Source organism: Lipophrys pholis (genome assembly GCF_963383615.2).
Source record: "Lipophrys pholis genome assembly, chromosome: 5".
Classification (NCBI taxonomy): domain Eukaryota; kingdom Metazoa; phylum Chordata; class Actinopteri; order Blenniiformes; family Blenniidae; genus Lipophrys; species Lipophrys pholis.
Genome location: NC_137628.1, coordinates 29001493 through 29025917, shown reverse-complemented (window position 1 = coordinate 29025917; position 24425 = coordinate 29001493). Strand labels below are relative to the sequence as shown.

The 24425-nt window shown below is 47.3% G+C and overlaps 1 protein-coding gene across 1 annotated transcript in view; it reads left to right on the top strand.

Annotated features, from left to right (window-relative positions):
• Positions 1-4768: 4768 nt before the first annotated feature.
• LOC308109925 (uncharacterized protein) overlaps positions 4769-24425 on the top strand; it is a 34100-nt gene continuing 14443 nt past the window's right edge. Inside the window, exons 1-7 of the mRNA XM_080463796.1 lie at positions 4769-4930; positions 10361-11517; positions 12055-12357; positions 14244-14418; positions 16692-16865; positions 18258-18425; positions 18988-19143. Coding sequence (XP_080319922.1) covers positions 10564-11517; positions 12055-12357; positions 14244-14418; positions 16692-16865; positions 18258-18425; positions 18988-19143 — 1930 coding nt within the window. The 5' untranslated portion in view covers positions 4769-4930; positions 10361-10563. The remainder of the gene's footprint in view (positions 4931-10360; positions 11518-12054; positions 12358-14243; positions 14419-16691; positions 16866-18257; positions 18426-18987; positions 19144-24425) is intronic.

Genomic DNA, 24425 nt, shown 5'->3' with positions numbered 1-24425 from the left:
CAGTCTTTTCTTAAACCATTACACACGTTTTAAGTCTCACATAAATACAATAAAAACTCTTAATGTTTGATAAGTTATGACGTGTTTGACTGTCCATGCCCTATTGTAAATGTATGCATCGTTTTTTGATACTACGACGTCTCATTTTCATAATTTTATTTTCATTTCAATCCTTGTTTTATTTTTGAAGTTTCATGAGATTTATGCGTGTGACGTGCTTCACGCACCAGATGGCGCTACAACCAAATTATGTTGCATGTTGTGTACAACAATAATATTCACATTTAACCTCTCTATTCTATTAGTGTAGAGTCAGTAAGAGCACAAATAACACTCATGTATTTATTTATTTATTAATCTTTACATAATGTTCTCCTCCGCCTGCACAAATAGTCCGTGGACCTGTGAGTAGGCTGAAGTGTGAGGATTAATGCGCCTCTCTCACCCACGTGTGTTTGTGTGTGTGGACAGACTCGGCACAGGTAACAGAAATAAGTCAGTATCTAGAATATTAATATTACTTTTATGTTCTTGTTGAGGCTTTGTTGTGACAAAATGAGCTCACTTCTTTTGCAGTTGGCTGCAGCTTTATTTTAGTGACTGAATGGAAGATGGTTTTTAGTTTCTTGTCGTTAGACAAAACTACAGATGAGTTATCTTTTCTGCCTTGTTTTGTGGATGTTAATTCACCCGACTGTTTCCAGATTGATGTCATTTATTGTCATTTATTGGATTTATCTTGTTTGGGAATGTGCTTTATATTTCCCGTCAGAGAATTTCAGGTACTTTTGGTCAAAATGCAGCCATAAAAACTCTTGATGGCGATAATAGATCTTTTGTGGTATTGTCCATGCTTATTGCTTGTGGCAGTGTGTAACTTCTCTTGGAGCTGCAGAGTGTGTGTGTGTGTGTGTGTGTGTGTGTGTGTGTGTGTGTGTGTGTGTGTGTGTGTGTGTGTGTGTGTGTGTGTGTGTGTGTGCGCGCGCGCGCGCGCTGGACATTAGTGCTGTTGCAGCACTATTATATAACGTCCTCTGCAGGTCCTGCAGGCTTCCTCAGGATTAAATGCAAACTGCTCAGGGTGATGCTGCTCTCTGTGGCCGATGTCAGGCTCTGCACCACCCTGTGTGTGTGTGTGTGTGTGTGTGTGTGTGTGTGTGTGTGTGTGTGTGTGTGTGTGTGTGTGTGTGTGTGTGTGTGTGTGTGTGTGTGTGTGTGTGTGTGTGTGTGTGTGTGTGTCTTCTCATTATGCCTCGTTTACACAACTACGTTTTAAGTGAAAACACCAAGTTTTTACTTTTTCATCTTAGAAAGGTTTTCTGTTCACACGGCAACGCTTTGAAAACGATGTCCACTAGTTGGTGCTGTTGTTAGTTTTAGTACTGAAAGCACACACACACACACACACACACACACACACACACACAGCAGAGACAATGTGCTCTAAACATTAACACTGCGAGAACATGGACATTCTAGTTATTACGGTGACTGTCAAAATAAAAGTACCAAGACAAGGAGAATATTGACTCGGAGTCATGACACCACGGAGGAAACATGGTTCTGATTGGCTCTACTGAGCATGTGCAGAACTAGTTACAGGTCGTGGTGTGGATGCGCAGTAGCAGTGTTTCAGAAAAGTTGCTTTGTTTCACGTTTCCACATTGATGGAGCTGAAGTGTTTTCAAAAAGTTGCATTTTCGGTGGCTCCGGCCGCCATTAAACGCCTCTCATTTGTGACATTGTCTTGTAGATGCTGGTTGTTCTCTCAGGATAATGTGAGTAATTCCACTCCTGTGCATCAGGTGGCAGCAGTGAGTCAGTTTGGATTTTCTTTTAAAAACTTTTAGCAAATATTCCTGTCAGACTCTTGCCAATGTTCTGATTTCTACCAGCTGCCATGTTTGTGTACTTTTAATCTGACCACTTTGTGTGTGTGTGTGTGTGTGTGTGTGTGTGTGTGTGTGTGTGTGTGTGTGTGTGTGTGTGTGTGTGTGTGTGTGTGTGTGTGTGTGTGTGTGTGTGTGTGTTCTCTGATCCTTCACATGCGTCTAAAGCTTAAAGTTTGAGAGCCTCACAAGCTTTAACTTGTGATCGCTGTTGTTTATTTTGAAGTGAAAAGTTAATCCGGTATTTTGAGGTTCAGGAGTTTCAGTCTGATAAAAACGTGCTGGAGTCACATTGTGTCATGTGCTGAATGACCGATATCAGGACCGTCTGTCTGACGATCGATTCCTTTTTGATAAAGTTTAATTCAGCTCAGTAAAACCTGGGGATTCTGTCGTCTGACCGGTTCAGACCAATTCTGTGTCAACTTATTTGAAAACTTTGAATATTACCAAATATAACTTGACATGCTAACATGAGAATTCCTATCAGGTCAAATCTTAAAGAACTACGTGACACATTTTGGTATTTCACATCGAAAGTGACAACAAACTTGATATAAAACAACCATGTTCAACATGAAAACGTAATTTGAGACGTTGTATTGCCAGTTCTTTAGTGGGAATGTGAAAAGTCTCAATATAACATGACGGCAGTTCATGCAAGAAGATAAACCGTGGACACGCCACCTAGTGGTCACAACTGCACAGTAGAGTTTAGTTGCAGTCAGATTTAAAAAATGTGTCATGTTGGAATCCAGTGTTTAGTTTTATTATCTTGAATAAGGAGAATGAATGAAAAGTGGGGCAGAGGAGAGACCAGGGGGTTTTGATGAAGGGATGGAGGGATGGAGGGAGAGTTCCAGTAGGAGGGTAAATGAGATGTGGCGTCTCTGACTCTCTGTGACACGACGTCTCGCTGCTGAATGGATTGTTCAGTCAGCCTTGTTGGGTCAGCTCACCTCAGACTCCAGCTTAGCTTCAGGGTGTCAGGATGGAACTGCAGTACTGAACAGTACTATACTGTACTGAACAGTAGTCACGTTCATTAGTTTGGAGTTCAGCTGACTGATTTTTTTTCTTATCAATTAAAAATATGTTGCTGTGTGAGCCTCGGCTTGTATATTTACCTGTTTCTTTATCATGAACAGTTTACAGATTTAGTTACTGCGAATGTGACACTTTCACCACTCAGTCAACTTTAAACACCTGAAACGTGTTTAAACACATTTGAAATGGTTTAAACTGGTTTAACTGGTGTCTACAGCAGTTTTCAGTTGGTTCTAGTGCAGTTTCTCACTAGTTTTGAACAAAGCAACTGCAGCTCCTCATTCAGAAAACCATGATGGACTCTTCCTCCTTGTCCTCCTCCTCCTCATCAGATTGCACAGGTCACTTTTCAATAACTTTTCTTCTTCAGTCCCAAACCTTTAATCTGCTTCCTCTCACACTCCTGCAGGCAGTGACAAGGCAAGACAAATGTATTTATATAGCACCATTCTAACACAGGGCAATTCACAGTGCTTTACAAAGAATTGAAAGAAATGAAAGATATATATTAAAACAAGCATTGAGGGATTTTAATCTTAATCTCCAGATCTTTGTTTCCCACCACCACTGACCATACCGTCAGTTTGGGACCACGAAGATCCTTCATCCAATTTCAAGATACCAATGAGCCAGGAAGTGCCACACTGATTGGATGCAGACACTTTGGAGGCGGGGCTGCAGTCCCCTCCCCCTTTACAGAGAGGCGGGGCTGCAGTCCCCTCCCCCTTTACAGAGAGGCGGGGCAACAGTCCCCTCCCCTTTTTCCATAGAGAGGCGGGGCTGCAATCCCCTCCCCTTTTACCAGAGAGAGGCGGGGCAGCAGTCCTCTCCCCCTTTACAGAGAGGCGGGGCAGCAGTCCCCTCCCCCTTTACAGAGAGGTGGGGCTGCAGTCCCCTCCCCTTTACAGAGAGGTGGGGCTGCAGTCCCCTCCCCTTTTACCAGAGAGGTGGGGCAGCAGTCCCCTCCCCCTTTACAGAGAGGTGGGGCTGCAGTCCCCTCCCCTTTTACCAGAGAGGTGGGGCAGCAGTCCCCTCCCCCTTTACAGAGAGGTGGGGCTGCAGTCCCCTCCCCCTTTCTAGAGAGAGGCGGGGCTCCAGTCCCCTCCCCCTTTTCCAGAGAGAGGCAGGGCTGCAGTCCCCTCTCCCTTTCTAGAGAGAGGCGGGTAAGCAGTCCCCTCCCCCTTTTCCAGAGAGGCAGGGCTGCAGTCCCCTCCCCCTTTAGAAACCTCACTCTCACTACATATTGACGCCATCTTCTGTCGTCCAGTGGGAACAGAAACTCAAGCCTCCCTTGGCAAACCACTCACCAGTTAGTTCCTACCAGTTCACGTAAACATTCTCTCTTATTACTTCTCCTTTCTTAATCTCACCTTTGGAATCTTGCACATTTGCGAACTCTCAACAGAGACCTGGAACAAACTCAAACCTCAAGGAGGAGGCCCACTGTTGCTTAGCAACATCCAATCCAGCAGCAGCTGGACCGGTCAGAACCTGCACCTCCTCCTCTTCCTCCTCTTGCTGCTGGTTTGTGGAAGCTGACCCTGGTCGGGGTTAAGTTACCTGGCAGGCACACAGTGTAAACACACACACGCACACACACACACCTCCCGGAAGGTCTTGAGTGGGAGGATATAAAGTGTGTATGTGAGAGAGAGTTGAGGAATGTCATGCCTTATTGAAGTACCAGACACACACACACACACACACACACACTGTTACTGCAGCAGTGTTTCAGAACCAAAAATGGGAGGTGTATCTCCCTCGGTCTCCTCCCCTCCCCTCGACCACCGTCACTGCCTGCGTCGTCTCTTCTCGCCTGTGCGATCACACTCGCACACAGCGGTGGTAGGATCATGTGTGACGATGTGTGAGGACATGCTGGAGTGTGCGTCAGGGTGAAGACCAGCGACGGGGAGCTGAAGAGGCTCGTAGGATTTTTTTCTTATTTTGCTCTGGATGTTTTTTTCTTCGTTGTTGCTGCAGTGCAGCTCCAAGTAAGTTTGTGTGTGTGTGTGTGTGTGTGTGTGTGTGTGTGTGTGTGTGTGTGTGTGTGTGTGTGTGTGTGTGTGTGTGTGTGTGTGTGTGTGTGTGTGTGTGTGTGTGTGTGTGTGTGTGTGTGTGTGTGTGTGTGTGTGTGTGTGTGTGTGTGTGTGTGTGTGTGTGTGTGTGTGTGTGTGTGTGTGTGTGTGTGTGTGGAGTAAACCATCGGTGCACTTTGAGTTGTCAACTGATGCAAAGCAAGTTAATCATTGAATGTGGATGTGAGTCTGCCGTTAATCTAAATTTCCTTCAAGGATTTTCTCATCAGTCTCCTCTCGTCTTTGTCTTCTGCTGGTGACCCGGTGTGATGGAGATGTTCGGGGTTCAGACTGGTACTTTGGACTGATGGCTTCCAGATGCTGGGTGCAGATGATTGCTTGTAATAGAATCTCCTCAGTCAGCTGGTTAAAGCCTGAGAGAAGTTTTCTCCTTCGCTCTAGTCTTCCACTACCAGTGCATTACACTGCTGCCATGTTGGATCATTTACTGCAATACTCTACAGGATCATATTGGCATTTCACTGCCTCATATTTGCTGATATCCCATGTGAGTGTGTGGCGCTGCTCTCCAGCTGTGTTTACATGAAGACAAATGATGGAGTGAAAGTGAAACATGTTCATCACACAACTTCAGTGGATTGAGAGTGTTTGAGTCCAGACAATCGTGTCACATAGCCAAGGTATTATCTTATTGAAGTGGATCAAATCTGATTATAGTTTTACTATTTATCCTCTAAACAAGACTAACAACTTTCTGATGTTGGTTGTGGCAGTGAAAGTGGTTTTATTTGATAAGATGATGTTAGATTTCTCTTTATGTAAAGATAATGATTTCTGGCTCTGCCGCCTGCAGGACTTTATTTTATTCATCCAGAAGACAAAGTTGTTCAGTGAAGTCACTATGACACAAACTTCACTGTCAATGAACAGAAAACTCAATTCTCACATTGACGTCTCCAGTTATTTTATTCCACTTTAAAAACACAAATGTTTGTCTCGTCCGACACAAAACGGTCACTTGCCCGATAAAGGGTTAAAAGGAGATGAAGTATCAAACGTTATGAACGTCCACATCGGGAAGCGTGGTCGTGCTCCACGCTGTGGCGTAGTACTCCATGTTAGCACCACATTAGCATCATGTCAGAACCATGTCCGCACAATTTCAGCACTATGTTAGCAACACATTAGCATCGTGTTAGCACTGTTAGCATCATGTTAGCAGCATGCTAGCGTCCTAATGTTTGAATACAAAGTCAAGCTGAACAATCATCTTCTGCCTCCTTACTGAGGTACTCGGTGGTACACACACACACACACACACACACACACACACACACACACACACACACACACTTTGTCAGCACTGCTGCAGTGTCACGTTTTCCTGCTGCGACTTCATATACACACACACTCCCTCATTCTTGTTGAGTGACTAAGCAGCCTGTTGTATCTATGGTAACCACTTCCAATATTGTGTGTGTGTGTGTGTGTGTGTGTGTGTGTGTGTGTGTGTGTGTGTGTGTGTGTGTGTGTGTGTGTGTGTGTGTGTGTGTGTGTGTGTGTGTGTCACTGAGTACCTGTGACTGCAGTGGTCCAGTCTTGGCTGTAACCTGATGTACAATGAATGAAGCTGAAAAATGCAAACATTTAGGAAAGGAAAACACACAAACGTGTCACTGAACATTAGAACACAAGTTCAAACGAGGCTGCTGCAGGAGTAATCGGATTACTGAATTCATATGTTACAGACGAATGTCATGTGAGGGAATCACCTTGCCTGTGTGTGTGTGTGTGTGCACGCACGCACGCAGAGGATCATGACCATGAACAAAACAAGCGCCTCTCCTGTCCTTCAGAAGTGTGCAGGAGTGGATGATGTAACAACAGGCTGAGGGAAGAAGGTTGATCTTCAGTGCTGAAGGGTTGACAGTGACTGAGTGGCGCCGTGGAACAGTGGAAAATAATGAATCTATGAACAATGGAAATCTATACAGCAACTCCATTCTGCTCTTGCTATCTAACAGCTTGGTGTGTGTGTGTGTGTGTGTGTGTGTGTGTGTGTGTGTGTGTGTGTGTGTGTGTGTGTGTGTGTGTGTGTGTGTGTGTGTGTGTGTGTGTGTGTGTGTGTGTGTGTGTGTGTGTGTGTGTGTGTGTGTGTGTGTGTGTGTGTGTGTGGACGTCGTTATCATCCAAGGACCAAACCATTCGATTTTGCGACGTTCCCAGGTAACTGTAACTGTAAGAAAACTTCCCATCCAAAGCGTCAATGAAGGAGCTCAAGGGAGATCAGCGTCTGTTACCATGGAGACGCTCCCTGCTCAGTGTTTCACACAGTGATAAAACTACTTCGTTAGCATCGATGTGAGCTAACGGCTATCATGCTCGTGATGCTAACGTGGTTCTGCAAACAAATGTGGCGTTGGACTATTAACGCTGTAGTTTTCTTTCTGTTGTTGTAACTCCAATCTGCTGTGGCTTCATCTGTGATGAGTTTGGTTTGTTTAGTGCAGCGTCAGCTCCTCAAAGACTTTCCACTTCCCCTTGTAGGAAGTTCCCAGTTAGACGCTCAGAAGTATTTGTCCTGCTCAAATGGGATCGTTCCCACTTCCTAGTTCCTCATAATAACGCACCATCAATTACTGGTGGTTGTAGTGAGCAGAGAAACCTCCTCCGAGCAGCGGCGACTCCACACACCTGAGAGACGGAACGGGGCGGCTCACCTGGGCGTGTTCAGCTCCTCCCACATTCCTGCAGATTTCAGCATGTTTCTACTCCTGAATGAGTGCTGACACTTTTAGGAACACACCGATATCACTTTTTTAAAGTACAAGACGAGCACTAATGGTCAGCTACTTGCCGATATTGAGTATCGATACTAGTACGTATAAGTTCGAGTAGTATAAAGCTTAATTGATACTCCATACAAATTAAATGTGAGGCCCTGTGCTGCTGTACACTACGTCACCTTCACCAGCTTCAGTCTACAGTATGGAGACCGAAGACTGACCTGTTGTAGACCAAGAGACTGTAGACTGACCTGCTGTAGCCTGACCTGCTGTGGATGGGGGACCGTAGACTGAGGGACTGTAGACTGTCCATCTGTAGACTGACCGACCATAGACTGACCGGCTGTAGACTGAGGGACTGTAGACTGACCGACTGTAGCCTGAGGGACTGGTGACTGTCGCCTGAGGGACTGGTGACTGATCGACTGTCGCCTGAGGGACTGGTGACTGACCGACTGTAGACTGACATGCTGTAGCCTGATAGACCGTATACTGACCGCCTGTGTCAGCTCGCTGTGGCCATCACACAAACACACACGCGCCAGCTCGCTGTTAATGAGAGTTTCAGTCACTCTAGTCATGTTTCGCATGTAGCATGTAGCATCGCTGGTGTGTGAGCCTGAAACGCTTTAGCATGTAGCATGTAGCACAGCTTGGAGCTGCATGCTGAACAGTTAAACGACTGAACAACATCGAGCTAACTCTTCTGGTCCAAATGTTTCTGCTGATGAAGTTACCGGTGATGTACAAACTATCTTTCTCCTCCTCTTGATATTTTAGCAGATCAGAGTTTACCGTTTAAGTTTGTTATTCTCATTAATATTAATGAATCTCCAAACTGCCGACAATCGCTCTCGCTCTCTTGCGTTCCCGCGGGCGACGTTGCTGACGCATGATGCAACGTAATCCTCGCCGGGTGGTATCAGGAAGCTTTTTCTAAGTATGAGTACTTCGCTTCACGTTGGGCACATGAGGCATTCAGGGACATCTGGAAATCACATCGTTGCAAACTGATGTTGAGTTCTGGTTGTGACCTTTTCCAGTGGACAGCAGGTACTGCAGTTACTTTCATTGAAAACCTTCAGTTAATGTAGTTCTTCCACATTGTCAGGTCGCTCCACGTCCACTCTACATGATCAGAGGTTGACCTGCTCTTGATCTCATGCAGCTACAAAACACTGAAGCCTGTTTCCAGTTTTTTTCTGCAGAATAAATCACCAGTTTTCTTCTTTGATGCTCATTGTTGTGACCAGCTGATGAAGGTTTGCAGTGTAAACAGCCAACGAAGTCCAACCTGAGGTCCGTGGACCAGAACCGGTCCACTCTGGGCCTGCATGACTTTCCAAAGTATAATGATCACTTGAACTTATTTGAGATAATTCTCCAATGAGACAGATCAGGAGTTTGTTTAGTGGATTTCATCTGAGGAGAAATGTGGTGGAGGCCAGACAGACTGACTCTCAGTCTCTTAGCTGCTACGACTCCCAGCAGCAGGTTCAGTAGATCTGTCAATCACGAGGAGCTGAACGTCTGATGTCTCTCCTGCCCTTTTCATGAAGGAGTGTGTGGCTGCAGACAGGTGAAACAGCAGGACACTCAGACTGAGGCCTCGTACATTTTTAATAAAAGCAGCTGAGCTCAGAACCTGCAGCTTCACAGGATGGAGAGCAGATGTCTCTATTCTCATGTTAATGCACACACACACACACACACACACACACACACACACACACACACACACACACACACACACACACACACACACACACACACACACACACACACTCACAGAGCTGCGTGTGTGTGAAACAGACAGGCTCTGGTTACCAGATCATATATTATGGAAGGTAGATTGGAGGTATCAGATAGAAGAGAGTACAGAGGAACGTGGTGCCTGATTTCTAGTGTGTGTGTGTGTGTGTGTGTGTGTGTGTGTGTGTGTGTGTGTGTGTGTGTGTGTGTGTGTGTGTGTGTGTGTGTGTGTGTGTGTGTGTGTGTGTGTGTGTGTGTGTGTGTGTGTGTGTGTGTGTGTGTGTGTGTGTGTGTGTGTGTGTGTGTGTGTGTGTGTGTGTGTGTGTGTGTGTGTGTGTGTGTGTGTGTGTGTGTGTGTGTGTCAGGTCTCCTCCACTGTGTGTGGCCCACAGGCCCTGCTGTCATTATTGGAGGAGACTGCCCTGGTTCTGATCGTCTTTATTTAGCTGAACCTCTTTTGTCTCTGACACGCACACACTGTTGGAATTTGTGAGTCTAGCTGCTGGTACTCACTCTCATTTTGTGAGGTAACACGAGTCTCTTCTTCCTCCTTTCTCTCCTCTTCCTCCTCCACCTGCCACTCCTCAGGATGCAGTGATGGCTGCAGCCAGCAGAGGGCAGCACCTCCTCCTTCTTCAGCAGGCATTTAAACTTGATATGCATTGGAGTTTTTGTAATAATACTAATTATTCAAAGTGATGCATATTTACTGAAGTGCAGCTCTGGCTAATGCTAAAGGTAACGGTGGGTTCAGTGAGCCAGACAAAGAGAGACAGCAGCTCTATAATGGTTTCTACTGTCACTGTAACATGTTACTTTAATATTGAATCTGTGTTTGTCCCTGCAGGTCAGAGATGCCCTGGAAACAGGAGGCGAAGTCAGGGAGTGTGTTGACGAGTTGATTGAGTCTGATGAGAGGATCTGAGTCTGGATGTGAGTCTTGGAGAATGGATTGGAGCTTCCGTCAGATATTTGAGTAGAGACGACGCCAAGTGCAACAACAGGAAGTAGAACGGGTGAGAAGGAAAACTTGAGCCGTCAGACGCAGAAATGAGTGTTTCTGAGCATGCTCAGAGAGTCGGCGGGCACAGCGGCTCCACCATGAAGCTCCCTCTTTGCAGTGCCGGAGATCACAATGGGAATGCCTTCCCCATCTCCTCTTCGTCCTCCTCGTCTTCGTCCTCCTGCCTCTGCGAGTCGTCCCCGGAGTCGCTGCGCAGTTTAAGCAGCCTCAGCGGCGGCCGCACCGACAGCCCGCTGGACTACGACATGTTGGAGGTCACCCTGATGACGGGCATTGTCACAAAGTGGGAGGACAAGCATGTGGACCACGATGCCTCAGCGGGACATGTGCTCACCGCCAGGGAGCCGCCCGAGTCCAACGACGACTCTGCGTCGGTGTACATGGACGCCAGCAGCGGTGAGTTCCAGCAGGACACCTGGAACAAGCATCTCACACTGGAGCTGTCCCCGAGTCACAGTCACCATGGCAACAGTGATGATGTAAGTAGCAGGGGGAGACATGGTTCCTCCACACCGGACTCTGACGCAACAGAAATCCTGGCGGATGAAGATGATGATGAGGAGGAGGCTTTGTTTCTGTCTGTGAGCTCTGATACGAGTATTCGAAGACGCAGTGTCAAGAGCTCGGTTCGCCGGGCGAGTGATGGCGCCATGACATCAGACTTGCAGACGAAGGGACCTGAGCGAGTGGCGCTTGCCTCCCTGCTGGATCCACCTGAGGAAGACTACACAGCATCCCCAAGATCTGAGGACCTGAGGAAGAGCACCCAGATACCAGCTGTGTCCCTGTCCCACTGTCCAGCTGGAAGAAGTGGCTCCACCAACAAAACCAAACCTGCTAACTTCCCTGCTAACAAGCCAAGGCCTGCATCAGCTGTCGGACCGTCGGCGCCCAGAGTTTCCAGAGTGGATCCCAAAACAATCAAGGCCAAAGTTACCACATGGGCCAACAGCCCGTCCACACCGAAAACACAGACACAGGTACCGACGCCTCACTGAGGAGCTTCCTCTGGCCCGTTTAGTAGAGCAGCACGTTTAGTACTTCAGCAGAGTAGCAGGTTTAGTAGAGCAGCAGGTTTAGCAGAGCTGCAGGTCTAGCAAAGTAGCAGTTCAAGCAGAGCAACAGCGGTTTTAGCAGAGCAGCAGTTTTAGCAGAGCAGCAGGTTTAGTAGAGCAGCAGGTTTAGTAGAGCAGCAGCGGGTTTAGCAGAGCAACGGGTCTAGCAAAGTAGCAGGTCGAGCAGAGCAGCAGGTTTACTAGAGCTGCAGGTTTAGCAGAGCAGCAGTAGAGCGACTAGACGTCAGAGTGACTCGACATTATCAGTGACTCCCTGGACTGGTGACTTCAGGAGATGACTCTTTCACACTAAAGGTCCCATTTGAATGCTTCTGAAAATCATGTGTGATTAACGTTTCGAGAACATTTTCATGAGTTCTTGTTGTTTGACCACAGTTAAACTTCAGACCTTGGATCAGTGCTGCCCCCTGCTGTTGCATTACTGTGCTTCCGTCTCTCCAGAATAAAGTTGCTGCTGGTGTGAGGAGAGCGGTTCTCAGGGAGGAGCTGCTCGGTGATGGAGGCTGGAGGCACAACTCCACGGGTCCCATCAGAGTTGTGGCTGTGCTCAGACCCATCAAAGCGAAAAGCCGCAACCTCCAGACCAACCACCGGGGGGCTCCACAGGCTTCAACCAACTCCCTGAGGGCTGTAGAAACTTTGCCTGGTGGACAAGTAACACCTGAGGATGTGGAGGATTGTTTGGACCAGAAGAACGAGGCTGCACCAGAGAAACCAGCGAGTCAACCAGCGAGTCCCAACAGGGTGAGTGGAGGGCTGGACCCTGTGTTCAGTGACATTGTGGCTCCTGATGATTCACTATAGGCTCTTTTCCACTTACTCCTCCTCGGCCCTACTTGGCCCTACTCGACTCAACTTGCCTTGACTCTTCTCGACTCAGCCTTGGTCGTTTTCCATTACAATGTAGTACCACCACAAAGGAGGCTCGTTGCTTCCTTTAGAACCTCCTTTAGCTTAGGAACCACTGATGCTTCCTTTCGCAAAGGAGGAGAGCTCATGCTGCCCCACAATTCCTTGCGGCGACATTTAAAGTTACTCTCTCATCCGAGCGCTCTGGGAAACTCAGAATGTCGGAAAAAGGGAGCAGATCATGTAAGTTACCAAAGCAATAATCTGCCTTGAACAACTTTAAATCATATAAAACCCAAATGCACTTTTTGTAGTCCATTTTTGAAAGTTGTAGTTCTTTCCCCACCACGGCAGACGTCACAAACTTGCGCCACCGTCGCATTATTATGACGTTACTAAGTGAAAGTGCTGTCCGACTGCCACACTAACGTGATCACCTTTCACTAACTCCTTTAGGAAGCCTCCTAACACCTTTCCTTAACCCCGTGACGTCATCCAGGGGATAAGGTAAAGTCCATAGATGTGGAGATAGGAGGGACAATTCGGACGTACCCAGTGATCTAATCAGGAATCTAAGTAATGACACTCCTGTGCATTAGGTGGCAGTAGAGATGCCATTTGGCAATCAAACCAGTGAACCTCCTCCATGTCATCTGAAGCCCCCGGGGCAGGGGAATAGGTCGGGGCAGGTTTCAAACCTGGGGCAGGATCAGAGGAGCTTCAACAACACATACCAGAGACGCACCACTCCCAGAGTCCCAGTCTGTGTCTGAGTCCCAGTCTGTGTCTGAGTCCCAGTCTGTGTCTGAGTCCCAGTCCCAGTCTGTGTCTGAGTCCCAGTCCGGGTCCGAGTCTGAATCCAGGTCTGGGAGACTGATGCAGCCTTGTGTCTCTGCTGTTAGCGGCAGACTGTGGCAGCAGGTTTGCGGTGGATAGTTACATTCATTCAAGCAGCAAATATTAATAATTATACAAAAATGCAGTGTGCCGACAAAGTTCAAGGGTTCAACAGAAAGAGAGACTTGAAGCTAAAAACTAGATTTTGAGATTAAAACAGCAGTTAAACATGTTTTATCTTTGCTTTTGTTTTCAATAATCTACCAGGTTTTGTTTACGTCCCAGGTTTTGTTTACGTCCCAGGTTTTGTGGCGCGTTAATGTGATGTCATCGGTAACGTTCCTGCTCACGTTCCTCGTTGCTACAAAGTTTTGCAAAAGACTTTTTCTTCTTTAAAGAGACACAGACAGACGCCAGACCCTCGTTCACTAACTCGCTCCATGTGTACTGCTGTTTATAGAGCTGAGGGGGGAGGAGGTGTGTGTGTGTGTGTGTGTGTGTGTGTGTGTGTGTGTGTGTGTGTGTGTGTGTGTGTGTGTGTGTGTGTGTGTGTGTGTGTGTGTGTGTGTGTGTGTGTGTGTGTGTGTGTGTGTGTGTGTGTGTGTGTGTGTGTGTGTGTGTGTGTGTGTGTGTGTGTGTGTGTGTGTGTGTGTGTGTGTGTGTGTGGTGGGGGGGTAATTGGCCTGGCAGAGGCAGGAGTCCCAAGAGGGAAATGTACGACACAATAGAAACTTTTTTTTTTCCTTCTTCCAACCTCCCGAAGCTGTAGCACACTCCCATTTCCTCCTCCTCCCTCCCTTGCTCTCCTCCCCTCTGCTCCTCCCTCACCTCCACATTTGGGACTCCTCTGAGCAGGAATGGCTGACACCATGGTGTCAGTGCACAGCTCTGAACTGGGGCCCCTCAGCTGGGACGCTGTCACTAAACATCAGCTCTTCCTGCAGAAAGTTTCTTCCAAGTTGGGACCCGCCAGCCGGCCGGGGGTCCGAGGGGCCACCAGGGCGGCTCCACCTCCTCCTCCGCCTCCTCCTCCTCCTCGTACTGCTCTAGGCTCCGGGGCTGGAGGTCTGCAGCCGAGCCCCAACGAGGGAACTCTGAGCAGAGCTCGGCCAAGTCAGGGTGAGTCCACGTGAACACGAGACGAGTGTGTGACTGCATGAAGGCTGACATGTACACACACACACACACACACACACACACACACACACACACACACACACACACACACACACACACACACACACACACACACACACACACACACACTGCTGCAGACTGACGGTGCAGAGGTAAAATGCCTTCCACATACCAACACCACACACACAGACAGACGTTAAGCGGTGACGGAGAGGCAGGAGTAAGATGGTACCAGAAGAAATACTTGAGTAGAACGTGGTTTCCATGGTGAACGTTTTCATCAGAGCTCTGAGAGTTTAAAAGAAACCAGAAGCAGAAACTGTGATTGGAGAATTTTGGCTGCTTGTTGATGGGAGGAAACGGAGCTGCTGAGAACATTGACATGTTGTCATGTTCTCTTTGTTTCCCTCCTTTTTATGTGTGCGCGAGCGTGTGCGTCTCAGGTCACATTCTGATGGACAAAAGCTCGTCTGTGTCATTTTCTGACACTTGGGGACAAACTGATGACCTTTGAGATTTCATCAATGGAACCTTTGAGTGTGAGTGTGTGTGTGTGTCCTCAGTTTTGTAGTTCTGTCACTTTTTGAGCTGCTGGTGTCTGATTGGTCCCTCTCAGCCAATCACAAACGTTGGGGTTAGACTCCCCAACCAGCAAATGTTAAATTAACTTTACTGCTGTGGAGATTTTCAACTGCGTGAGCGTTTTGCATCGTTAATCACATTCACCCATTCATTCACACACCAATGGAGGCTGCGGCCATGCAAGTCGCTGTCACTCCACTGGGAGCAGTCTGGGGTTCAGTGTGGAGGTGGGAATCGAACCTGCATGCTTCTGGTTGGGAGACGACGCTCTACTAACTGAGCCGTCGTGAATCACAATCAGCTGCACAACTTTGAATGAATGTGACATGTTGGATTTGCTCCAGAGTGAAAGTGAACCGGCAGCAGCGTGAGCACGTCCTCCGCTAATACTGAAGGTTCCTGCTACGCTCCTTCTGCACTACTTTGTAAATACTTCCCTTTGCAAATATGTTCTACATATTTTAGTATTTTAATATTTATATTTGACCTCTGCTGTCTTTTGTTGGTTTTTACTGACGTCACTGAGGTTGCTGTCCCAACATTTCACTGCTGTTAACACTGTTTACCATTGCTACAGTGACAATAAAGATCTATTCTATTCTATTCTATTCTATTCTATTCTATTCACAATGAGTCTATAAAGAACCAAATCCTCAAGCAGAATTGAAAATAGAATCGGAATCATGAAACTCTGATCAATTAGCGCGACACAGCAGCTGCTCCAGAGTGAAGCCAGATGTTTCCTTGTGTGTGTGTGTGTGTGTGTGTGTGTGTGTGTGTGTGTGTGTGTGTGTGTGTGTGTGTGTGTGTGTGTGTGTGTGTGAATATGAGGTAATGTCACAGGTTTTTTTTCTCTCCTGGTTCCAGTTCTTTGTGTTTTCTCTCCCGTGTTCGTAGAGAGTGAATTAAACTCTAATGAAGGTTGTAAACAGGCGGTGTGACGGTAACAAAGCTACAAATAACTAATAATTATGAATGTTTACGGCTGAAAAATGGAGCTCAAAGACACACAGCAGGTCTGTGGGTAACGAGTCGGAGCTCACGGAGGAAATGTGAACATGGAGTCGCCGTGTTTTCAGACGCAGCCTCACAGATTCTAAAGAGTCTAAGGGAGGAACAATGAAACCCCCTCAGATCTGTCCTCAGCTCTGTTACAGGTTCTTTAACTCTGACTGGGATGGATCCACTTTCTGAATGAAATGCTTACGCCTACTGATTTTCTGAACTTTTCTTTGGTCTTCAACCGAACTGCAGCTGAAGATTCTTCTGTGGAGTCAAGCAGAGCTAATTCAATGTTTTGTTCCTTCATCCTCCTCTGTCACACACACACACACACACACACACACACTCTGGTGTGAAGCTGTGGCCGGTGTCGTGGCTCTTGGGGATTCCGCTCTGCTCGGTCTTTGTGAAGAATTCATGATTCACTCCACAGAAATGAGTTTGTTGTGTTTGACACAAACGACAGGGTTACATACTCATCTTCTCGGAATCTGACGCACGCACACACACACACACCCACGTGTGCGTGCACGCAGGCGTGGTCATTTCTTCACATGACATTCGTCTGTGACATATGAATTCAGTAATCAGATTACTCCTGCAGCAGCCTCGTCTGAACTTGTGTTCTCATGTTCAGTGACACGTTTGTGTGTTTTCCTCTTGTGTTGTAGGTATCCCCAAACCTCGGCCCCTCCTCAAAGCTGCAGCCAATCAGCAGCCAGCGTCAGGGTCGTCAGGGCGACTTGCCCCGCCCACTGCCTCCAAACTTCCTGTCAAAGGTTTACCTACAAGCCTCAGCGCATCGTCACTGGGAAGCAACGAGAACAATGGAACCACGGCCAATGGTGTGTGTGTGTGTGTGTGTGTGTGTGTGTGTGTGTGTGTGTGTGTGTGTGTGTGTGTGTGTGTGTGTGTGTGTGTGTGTGTGTGTGTGTGTGTGTGTGTGTGTGTGTGTGTGTGTGTGTGTGTGTGTGTGTGTGTGTGTGTGTGTGTGTGTGTGTGTGTGTGTGTGTGTGTGTGTGTGTGTGTGTGTGTGTGTGTGTGCTTTTCCTCTCTTGCACACAGTTATCACCTCTGCATTCTGGGAATGTGGAGGTCAAAGGTCACATGTGGCCAGGAATCTCCACACAGACTCTCTGTGCGCCGTGGTGGCGCCGCCTGGTGGCCAAACATTATTATGAGCATCAAACGAAACATGTTTTACTTTTTTTCTCCTTGAACTGAGTAACTGAAGTGTTTCTCCACTTTTTGTTTGTTCTTAAATGTCAAGCTCACTGTGCGTTGGAATCAAAAAACCAGCCGTCACCGCACACGGTCATGTGATTTATACGTTAGAGATCGCTGATGCAGCGTTTAGCACCGCGGTGTGACGACAGGACAACCAGTCTCCCTGTGAAAGCTCATGTCTTAATATTAGATTACATTTAATTGATAAGACAGATGAATTTATTAAGCCAGATATATACTCTGTTATCTGTCTTTAATTTACGCCTATTTATTTTAAATGTCATAATTTTTCCCTTTCAGCTGCCCAAACCTGTTCTGAAATTTCTGCTGTAGCTCAACAGAATCAAAGGTAGATAAGTGACAGAACGTGTGTAGTACCACTAGTGTGCAGTGAGTGGCAGCAGTGAGTCCATGCGGTTCTTGCAGTCGGAGCGGGGGACCACAGGGGGGTCAGAGCAGGGGGGTCGGAGCATCGACCGCTTCGTGTGTTTTTGGACTGAGAACAGACAGACTGACTCCCTGCACCACCTGCTGGTATGACTCGGTATTACAGGACTGAAGATTGTGACGAACTGGTTATCATGTTAGCTTCGGTCGATTTTTCTCTTTCATGCATCTTACTGATCTTTTGTCCAGGTAGTTTTTGAAGAGGTTAAAAAAATTGAAAGATGACCTTAAATTATTTATTTAGATTGATTGAACATAAAATGATCCCATCAGGTTGAAGCTCTTTGTCGTTCTATTTGTTTTATTGATTTGGTCAAGTTCAGATCTGTTTTAAAGCATCAATTCTCATGGTGTATGGCAGGCCGCCAGTGGGTGGCGCCAGAGAGCTTAAAAGAACTGCACACCATATATCAAGCCAAGCGGAGCCAGGCTGGTTTACTGAATTACAAGCTTGGAAATCAGCTCGTCGACTCTGGATTTAATCTCGCGGACAAATTCAACCTGAGGAGGTGTTTTCCTCATAGAACCAAGTCTCAAACCTTTTATTTTATATTTCTTGCCAGGAGCTCTGCCGGCGGCAACCAAACCAGACGAGCGGCCAAGCAGAGGAGCTCATCCTGCCGGCAGCGCGGTCGCGGTGCGGCCCCCCGGCCCCCCCGGTGACACCACAGGTCCAAGGCCCGCGGCCACGAGGAGCAGAGCTCAGCCTCTGCAGGTCCGGACGGTTTCAGGTGTGTGATCATCTTCGGCAGCAGTTTCTGGATGGAGCGTCTCACTTCTCCTCCTGAGATTCTTTCCGGTCTCGGAACAACTCATTTAAATGAACCCTGGACCAGACTCCATTTCACACTAGATCCTCCTGCAGAAATCTGACCTGGACTTTATCTGAACCCAACAGGCCAACGTGACATGAAGATACAAGTTAAGGAATCTTTTTACCCCCCAGCAGAGCAATTAGCTCCACAGCCAGTGGCCTGAATACAGAGAAACTGTGAGGGTCCCAAAATCCTTCCCTGCGGAACACCAACTGTTTGATTATTCCATTAATATGAATGTGTGGTAATAACATGAGGATCTTGTTGCTTTGAGTTGAACTAGACGTTTCAGGAACTTTTAAACCCTCAAACTTTGAATCCTCTTGAAAACAAAAGACAGCAGGTTGGCTGATGGTGATGGTGGAGGTGGTCACCTGTTTTTCTGTGTGTGCAGGCACATGTAATCTGATTACAGATACACAGGGAGGAAAGTAAAGACACTGACTGGTTCTGACTTGACAGAGCTTCTTGTCTGCAGGCCTGAAGGTGCAGAGTGGCCCCGCCCACAGCGTTGCCCGAACCGCAGCGACTGGACCGACGGCCAAGACGAGTCCCACCGGGTTGCCGAGGCAGACGACCCAGAATCCCCTGCAACGGAGTGGCTCCGTGAGGCTCGCGAGGCAGAGTAGCACAGGTGTGTGTGTGTGTGTGTGTGTGTGTGTGTGTGTGTGTGTGTGTGTGTGTGTGTGCGTGTGCGTGTGTGTGTGTATTTTTGACCCATTTAATCAGTATTTTTTTCAAAATAAATTTTCATCAGATTTTTTTCTTGACACAACTTATATTAATTTGTACACTTCAATTAAACCTCAATCTCCTATAACACCTGCCACTTTAAGTACCCTCCAAACTGTCCTTGTGGTTGATATTAAAACACTTTCAAGTGTGAAGCAGTTAAGAGGACAGTGCAGGTCCCAAATGCTGCCAGCAGAGGGCGTCAGTGTTCACACACGTGGTGCAGCTTCTTCTGATGTGCTTCTGCCACAGACAGGGTTCAGAGTTACAGATTAACCGGCAGACTCCTTTCTTCAGCTTTTAATTAACAAAACAACAACAACTGAGACTAAAATAAAGAAAAGCTTGTTGTGGGGAGCAGATGAGTGACACACCGACGGCTTTCAGCCTTCATCATCAGGACTGTTCCACCCTGGATGAACTGATGGGCCCCATTCGGGTCAGGGAGGGGTTCCCGCTCTGGTTCTCAGTCTGTGGTCACTTCTCAGGTCCACTAGCCATTGGGTATCAATGTTGTGTGATGCTTCTTTTGGCATTGTTGTCGTATTTCATTGATGTGTATTGTGATAGTAATTAGCCGTCACCAGATGTTTCTTATGAGCCTCAGTTGTGGATTCTCGGCATTTATCCTCTCTCGCTCTCTTGCTCGCTCACTTGCTCTCTCGCTCTCTCTCTCTCTCTCTCCCCCTCCCCGATTGCCCATGAACCATCTCTTCCTCTTGGAAGCTCTCTTGGCTCCACACACACTCTGTGACCTCACACGCTCACATGTACCCAGTGGGCGAGACTCTAGTGCAGACTGCTTCACCTGATTGGCTGATTATGTTGACGTGCAGCGGATGAATGCACAGTGCATGGAAACGTCATTCACCAGAGTGCAGTCGGTCTTTAGAGATATGTACGTAGTTCCTGGTGATATGGTGTGATATATCCATGTTCTGCAGGCCTACAGCATCATTGCAGAGATTTCCCCTCACTTGTAATTATCAATTTTGCAGATTTATAAGCGAAATAAAACAAAAACATTTTACATGCAAAACCTGAAAGTCTTTTTTTCCAATTATCTATTAAAAGTTTCTTATCTATGAGTGAAATTTATGCTTTTGGAAAAATCTGCTAATAAAATACTAATTAGGTGGGTTTATAATGTACTTTAATTTATTTCTTAAAAAAAATTGGGGAAAAAAACGTGTGGAAATAACTGCAAATTATATTAAGGTCTTATCTTGAAAGCTGCGTGCTTTTCTAAAACACACATTAAAAAAAATGCAGCTTCTTGTTGGAGACTGAAGTGTCGTTTCCCGTCTGGTTGTAGTTGCAGCCTGTTTGTAATTCTGAGAGATTATTTAAATCCCTCCCCCTCCTGCTCTGTGTGTGTGTGTGTGTGTGTGTGTGTGTGTGTGTGTGTGTGTGTGTGTGTGTGTGTGTGTGTGTGTGTGTGTGTGTGTGTGTGTGTGTGTGTGTGTGTGTGTGTGTGTGTGTGTGTGTGTGTGTGTGTGTGTGTGTGTGTGTGTGTGTGTGTGTGTGTGTGTGTGTGTGTGTGTGTGTGTGTGTGAGATTCTCCTCCCTCTCTCCCTCCATCTTTTCTCGGGCTGATTCACTACCTGCTCGCTGGTGAAGCTCGCTGCTATTTTTGGCGCCATTTTCTGCTCTTCTGTGTTTGTGCTGCACAGTCCTCCTCCTCCTCCTCCTCCTCCTCCTCCTCTCCTCATGGACCAGTGGTGGCTCTGTCTTTTCTCTGGATGAAGGACTCAGCGGCTCACTGAGTCGGGCTTTTCCTCCGTCTCCACGTGGGGTTGGGGGTCTTCTAGTCGCCCCTGCTCCTCCTACTCTCCTCCCTTTCTGGAGGAGTGGGTTTTTTTGCGGCGGCGAGAGGACGCCAGCGTAGCAGAAAGTGGGTCAGTGTTTGGTTTGGAGGCGACCATGTTATGGTCTCCTCGACTGTCGCTGGCCAACTTCCATGTGAAGCTGACGGCCAAAGGTCTGTTCAGGAGCCTGCAGCTGCTGTCGGGATGCAGGAAGAACACCGTGGTCTTCCACGCAGGTCGGAACCTCTTCTCCTTCTGCTCCTCCACACCTTCCTCATCCTCCCCATCCTCCCCATTTTCCTCACCCATCGTACCTTCTCACCCTCCTTATCCTCACGCTCCTCACCCATCGTACCGCTTCACCATCCGTCCTCATCCTCCTCACCCATCGTACCTCCTCACCCTCCTCCTCCTCCTCACCCTCCTAACCCTCCTCATCCTCACCCTCACCCTCGTCACCCTCCAGCTGCTTTCACCTCTGACCTCTGCTATCTTCCATCCTCCTAATGAAAACTCAGACAGACTTTATTTGTCGTTTAGATTTGCATCAAAATGAAATGTTGGTGCAACGGCTGAGAGCACAGCAGGAGAAGTGACAAACAGTATGTGGGAAAAATAGAATAATAGACATGAAAAAACTTTGTTTGAAAGATTCGTAAAACATTTGATATACTGCAATTTCAGAGTGATTTCGATAAATTACTTAAATGCAAAAAAAACCCTGAACAATTACACATTAGCAGATAATGGATGTGAGGATGAAACAGATGAGAGGATGAAGTTTAAAAGGTTTGATCAGCTTAATGCTAAACATGTAGCCTCCAGCGAACACTAAGATTATTAACCTTGAGTCAAAACACGAATTATTGAAAACTGACTAAAGAATTAATCAGTTTGAGGTGAAAAATATTGCTTCTCACAAATAATGACCTCAAGATATGAGTAAAGTAGTTAAATGGAGTGTTTTCATTGATTAAAACAAAGTGTGACGTTCCATCGTCGTCATCATCATCATCATCATCATCATCATCATCATCATCATGCTTAATCTCATTCGGACCTCAGTGTATTTCAGGACTGACCTACAGGCCTGTAATGGCGGCATTTATTCTTATGCAGCAGATTTTCACTCCTTTTCACATCGTTGATAGAGAATTACATTGACATGACTGGTACATTTATCTTCTGTTGTAACACTGGGAGCCACTGCGTCAGCTGCAGTAGGAGTGGGTGGGTGGGGTGGTAGTGGAGTGGGTGGGGTGGGGTGGGGTGGGAGTGGGAGATGGCCCCACCCTGTCAGGAAAAGGTTTTTCCTCGAGAACTTCCTGACAGTTGATTTTCCGGTCATGTGAAGGTTGTTTGTGCAGCTAAAACTCCTTCAGAGCTTGACCTCCTCGCTCACGTCTTCATATAAAGGACCCCCCTCCCCCCTCCCCCTTTGGCATCAGCAGCCATTGTTGCATCACTTCGGAGCTTCGGGCTTTGTGCACAGCGCTCACGGATGTCATGGTTTCAATAGCGCCTTTGTGTGTGTGTGTGTGTGTGTGTGTGTGTGTGTGTGTGTGTGTGTGTGTGTGTGTGTGTGTGTGTGTGTGTGTGTGTGTGTGTGTGTGTGTGTGTGTGTGTGTGTGTGTGTGTGTGTGTGTGTGTGTGTGTGTGTGTGTGTGTGTTTTCTGCACGAATGGCGAGGTGAATACGTGGTGATGGCGAGGTGAATACCTGGTGATGGCGAGGTGATGGCGAGGTGAATACGTGGTGATGGCGAGGTGAATACGTGGTGAATACCTGGTGATGGCGAGGTGATGGCGAGGTGAATACGTGGTGATGGCGAGGTGATGGCGAGGTGAACACACGCAGCCTGCTGAGGCGTGACTCACACTGAGGGTCTGAGGGTGTTGATGTGAGGAAGGAGAGGATGATGTTTCTAATTCACCTCTTTGTTTGATGGATGAACACATGAACTCAGGAGGTCCTGGTCTGATCCCGGGTGTTTCTCAGCAGGTTTGAAACCAGTTTCAGACCAGTTACAACTGTATTCACACTGGTTTCAAACTGGTTTCAGAGCAGTTTCATAATCGGGTCCCGGACTAATTCACTGGTTTCAAAGCAACTTCACTGCCTTGGACCCGTTTTTAACCATTTCAGACTGTTTGATTGGTTGGTTGGTTAACAGGATAACTTAGACCCTGAAGACTTGTGAATGGATCCTGATCGAAACCAGCAGGTGAACAGATCATGAGACAAGAGAGACGACGTTTGTCCTTCATGTAAAATCTGCAGCAGCTTCATCAGCGCCATCGCTCTCTGTGAGGCCGTAATTCTTTCATCCTCTTTCCCTGTCAGCGCCGTTAATCCATCAACATCTTCAATTTGCTCATTTCCAGGTCACATGACCACTTCACATCAGTCTCACACACACTAACAAGACCACACGTGCAGCCCTGCAACCATCGCCCTCTATTCATAAAACCAATTTCATATCATGTCATCAATATAATTCAGATAGTGATATAATAGCAACACGGTGAGGATGTGAGGCAGTGGTTAGCGCTCTCGCCTCACAGCGAGAAGGTCGTAGGTTCAAGTATGAGCTGGGGCCTTTCTGTGTGGAGTCTGCATGTTCTTTCCTGTGTGTGTGTGTGTGGGGGGGGGGGGTAAATTGGTGTGTGGTTGCCCTGTGACAGCCTGGTGACTTGTCCATCACCCACAGTAAGCTGGGATCAGCTGCAGCGTCTCGCGACCCTGAAGATGGATGGATAATGTAGAATATAATGAACTCGGCGTCCTCTGCTGCTCCCTGCTCCATTTGAGCCTGCAGCACGTGTTCCACTGCGCACACACACACACACACACACACACACACACACACACACACACACACACACACACACACACACACACACACACACACACACACACACACACACACACACACACACACACACTTCCACACATCTGCTTAAGAAGTAGGTTACAGCAGGCTTTAGTCAAAACCACACACACACACAGTTTGTCTGGTTTTCCCGCGTACGCACAAGGATGCCCTGCTGCCAGTCTCACTTTGAAACTCTTTCTTCCTTGTTGAATGAAAGAAACAAACTGTCTGTACGTCTAAATATATAAAATAATATATAAAATAATATAGTTCATCACCTGATCATGTGCACGTGTGGCCTGGTTGATGAGGCGGTGGTTGCCGGGGTAACCGGATCTTGTTTGCACGTAAACAGGTCAGATGAAGACCGTGCTCTCACCTAGCGACACGCTTGTTTCCACGGTAACCGTTGATGAGGAGGCGAGTGGACTCGGTGATGATTGCCTCCATCTCGCCTCCACCGTGTGAAACTGAAAAATCAGATGTGTTTGTCACTGGACG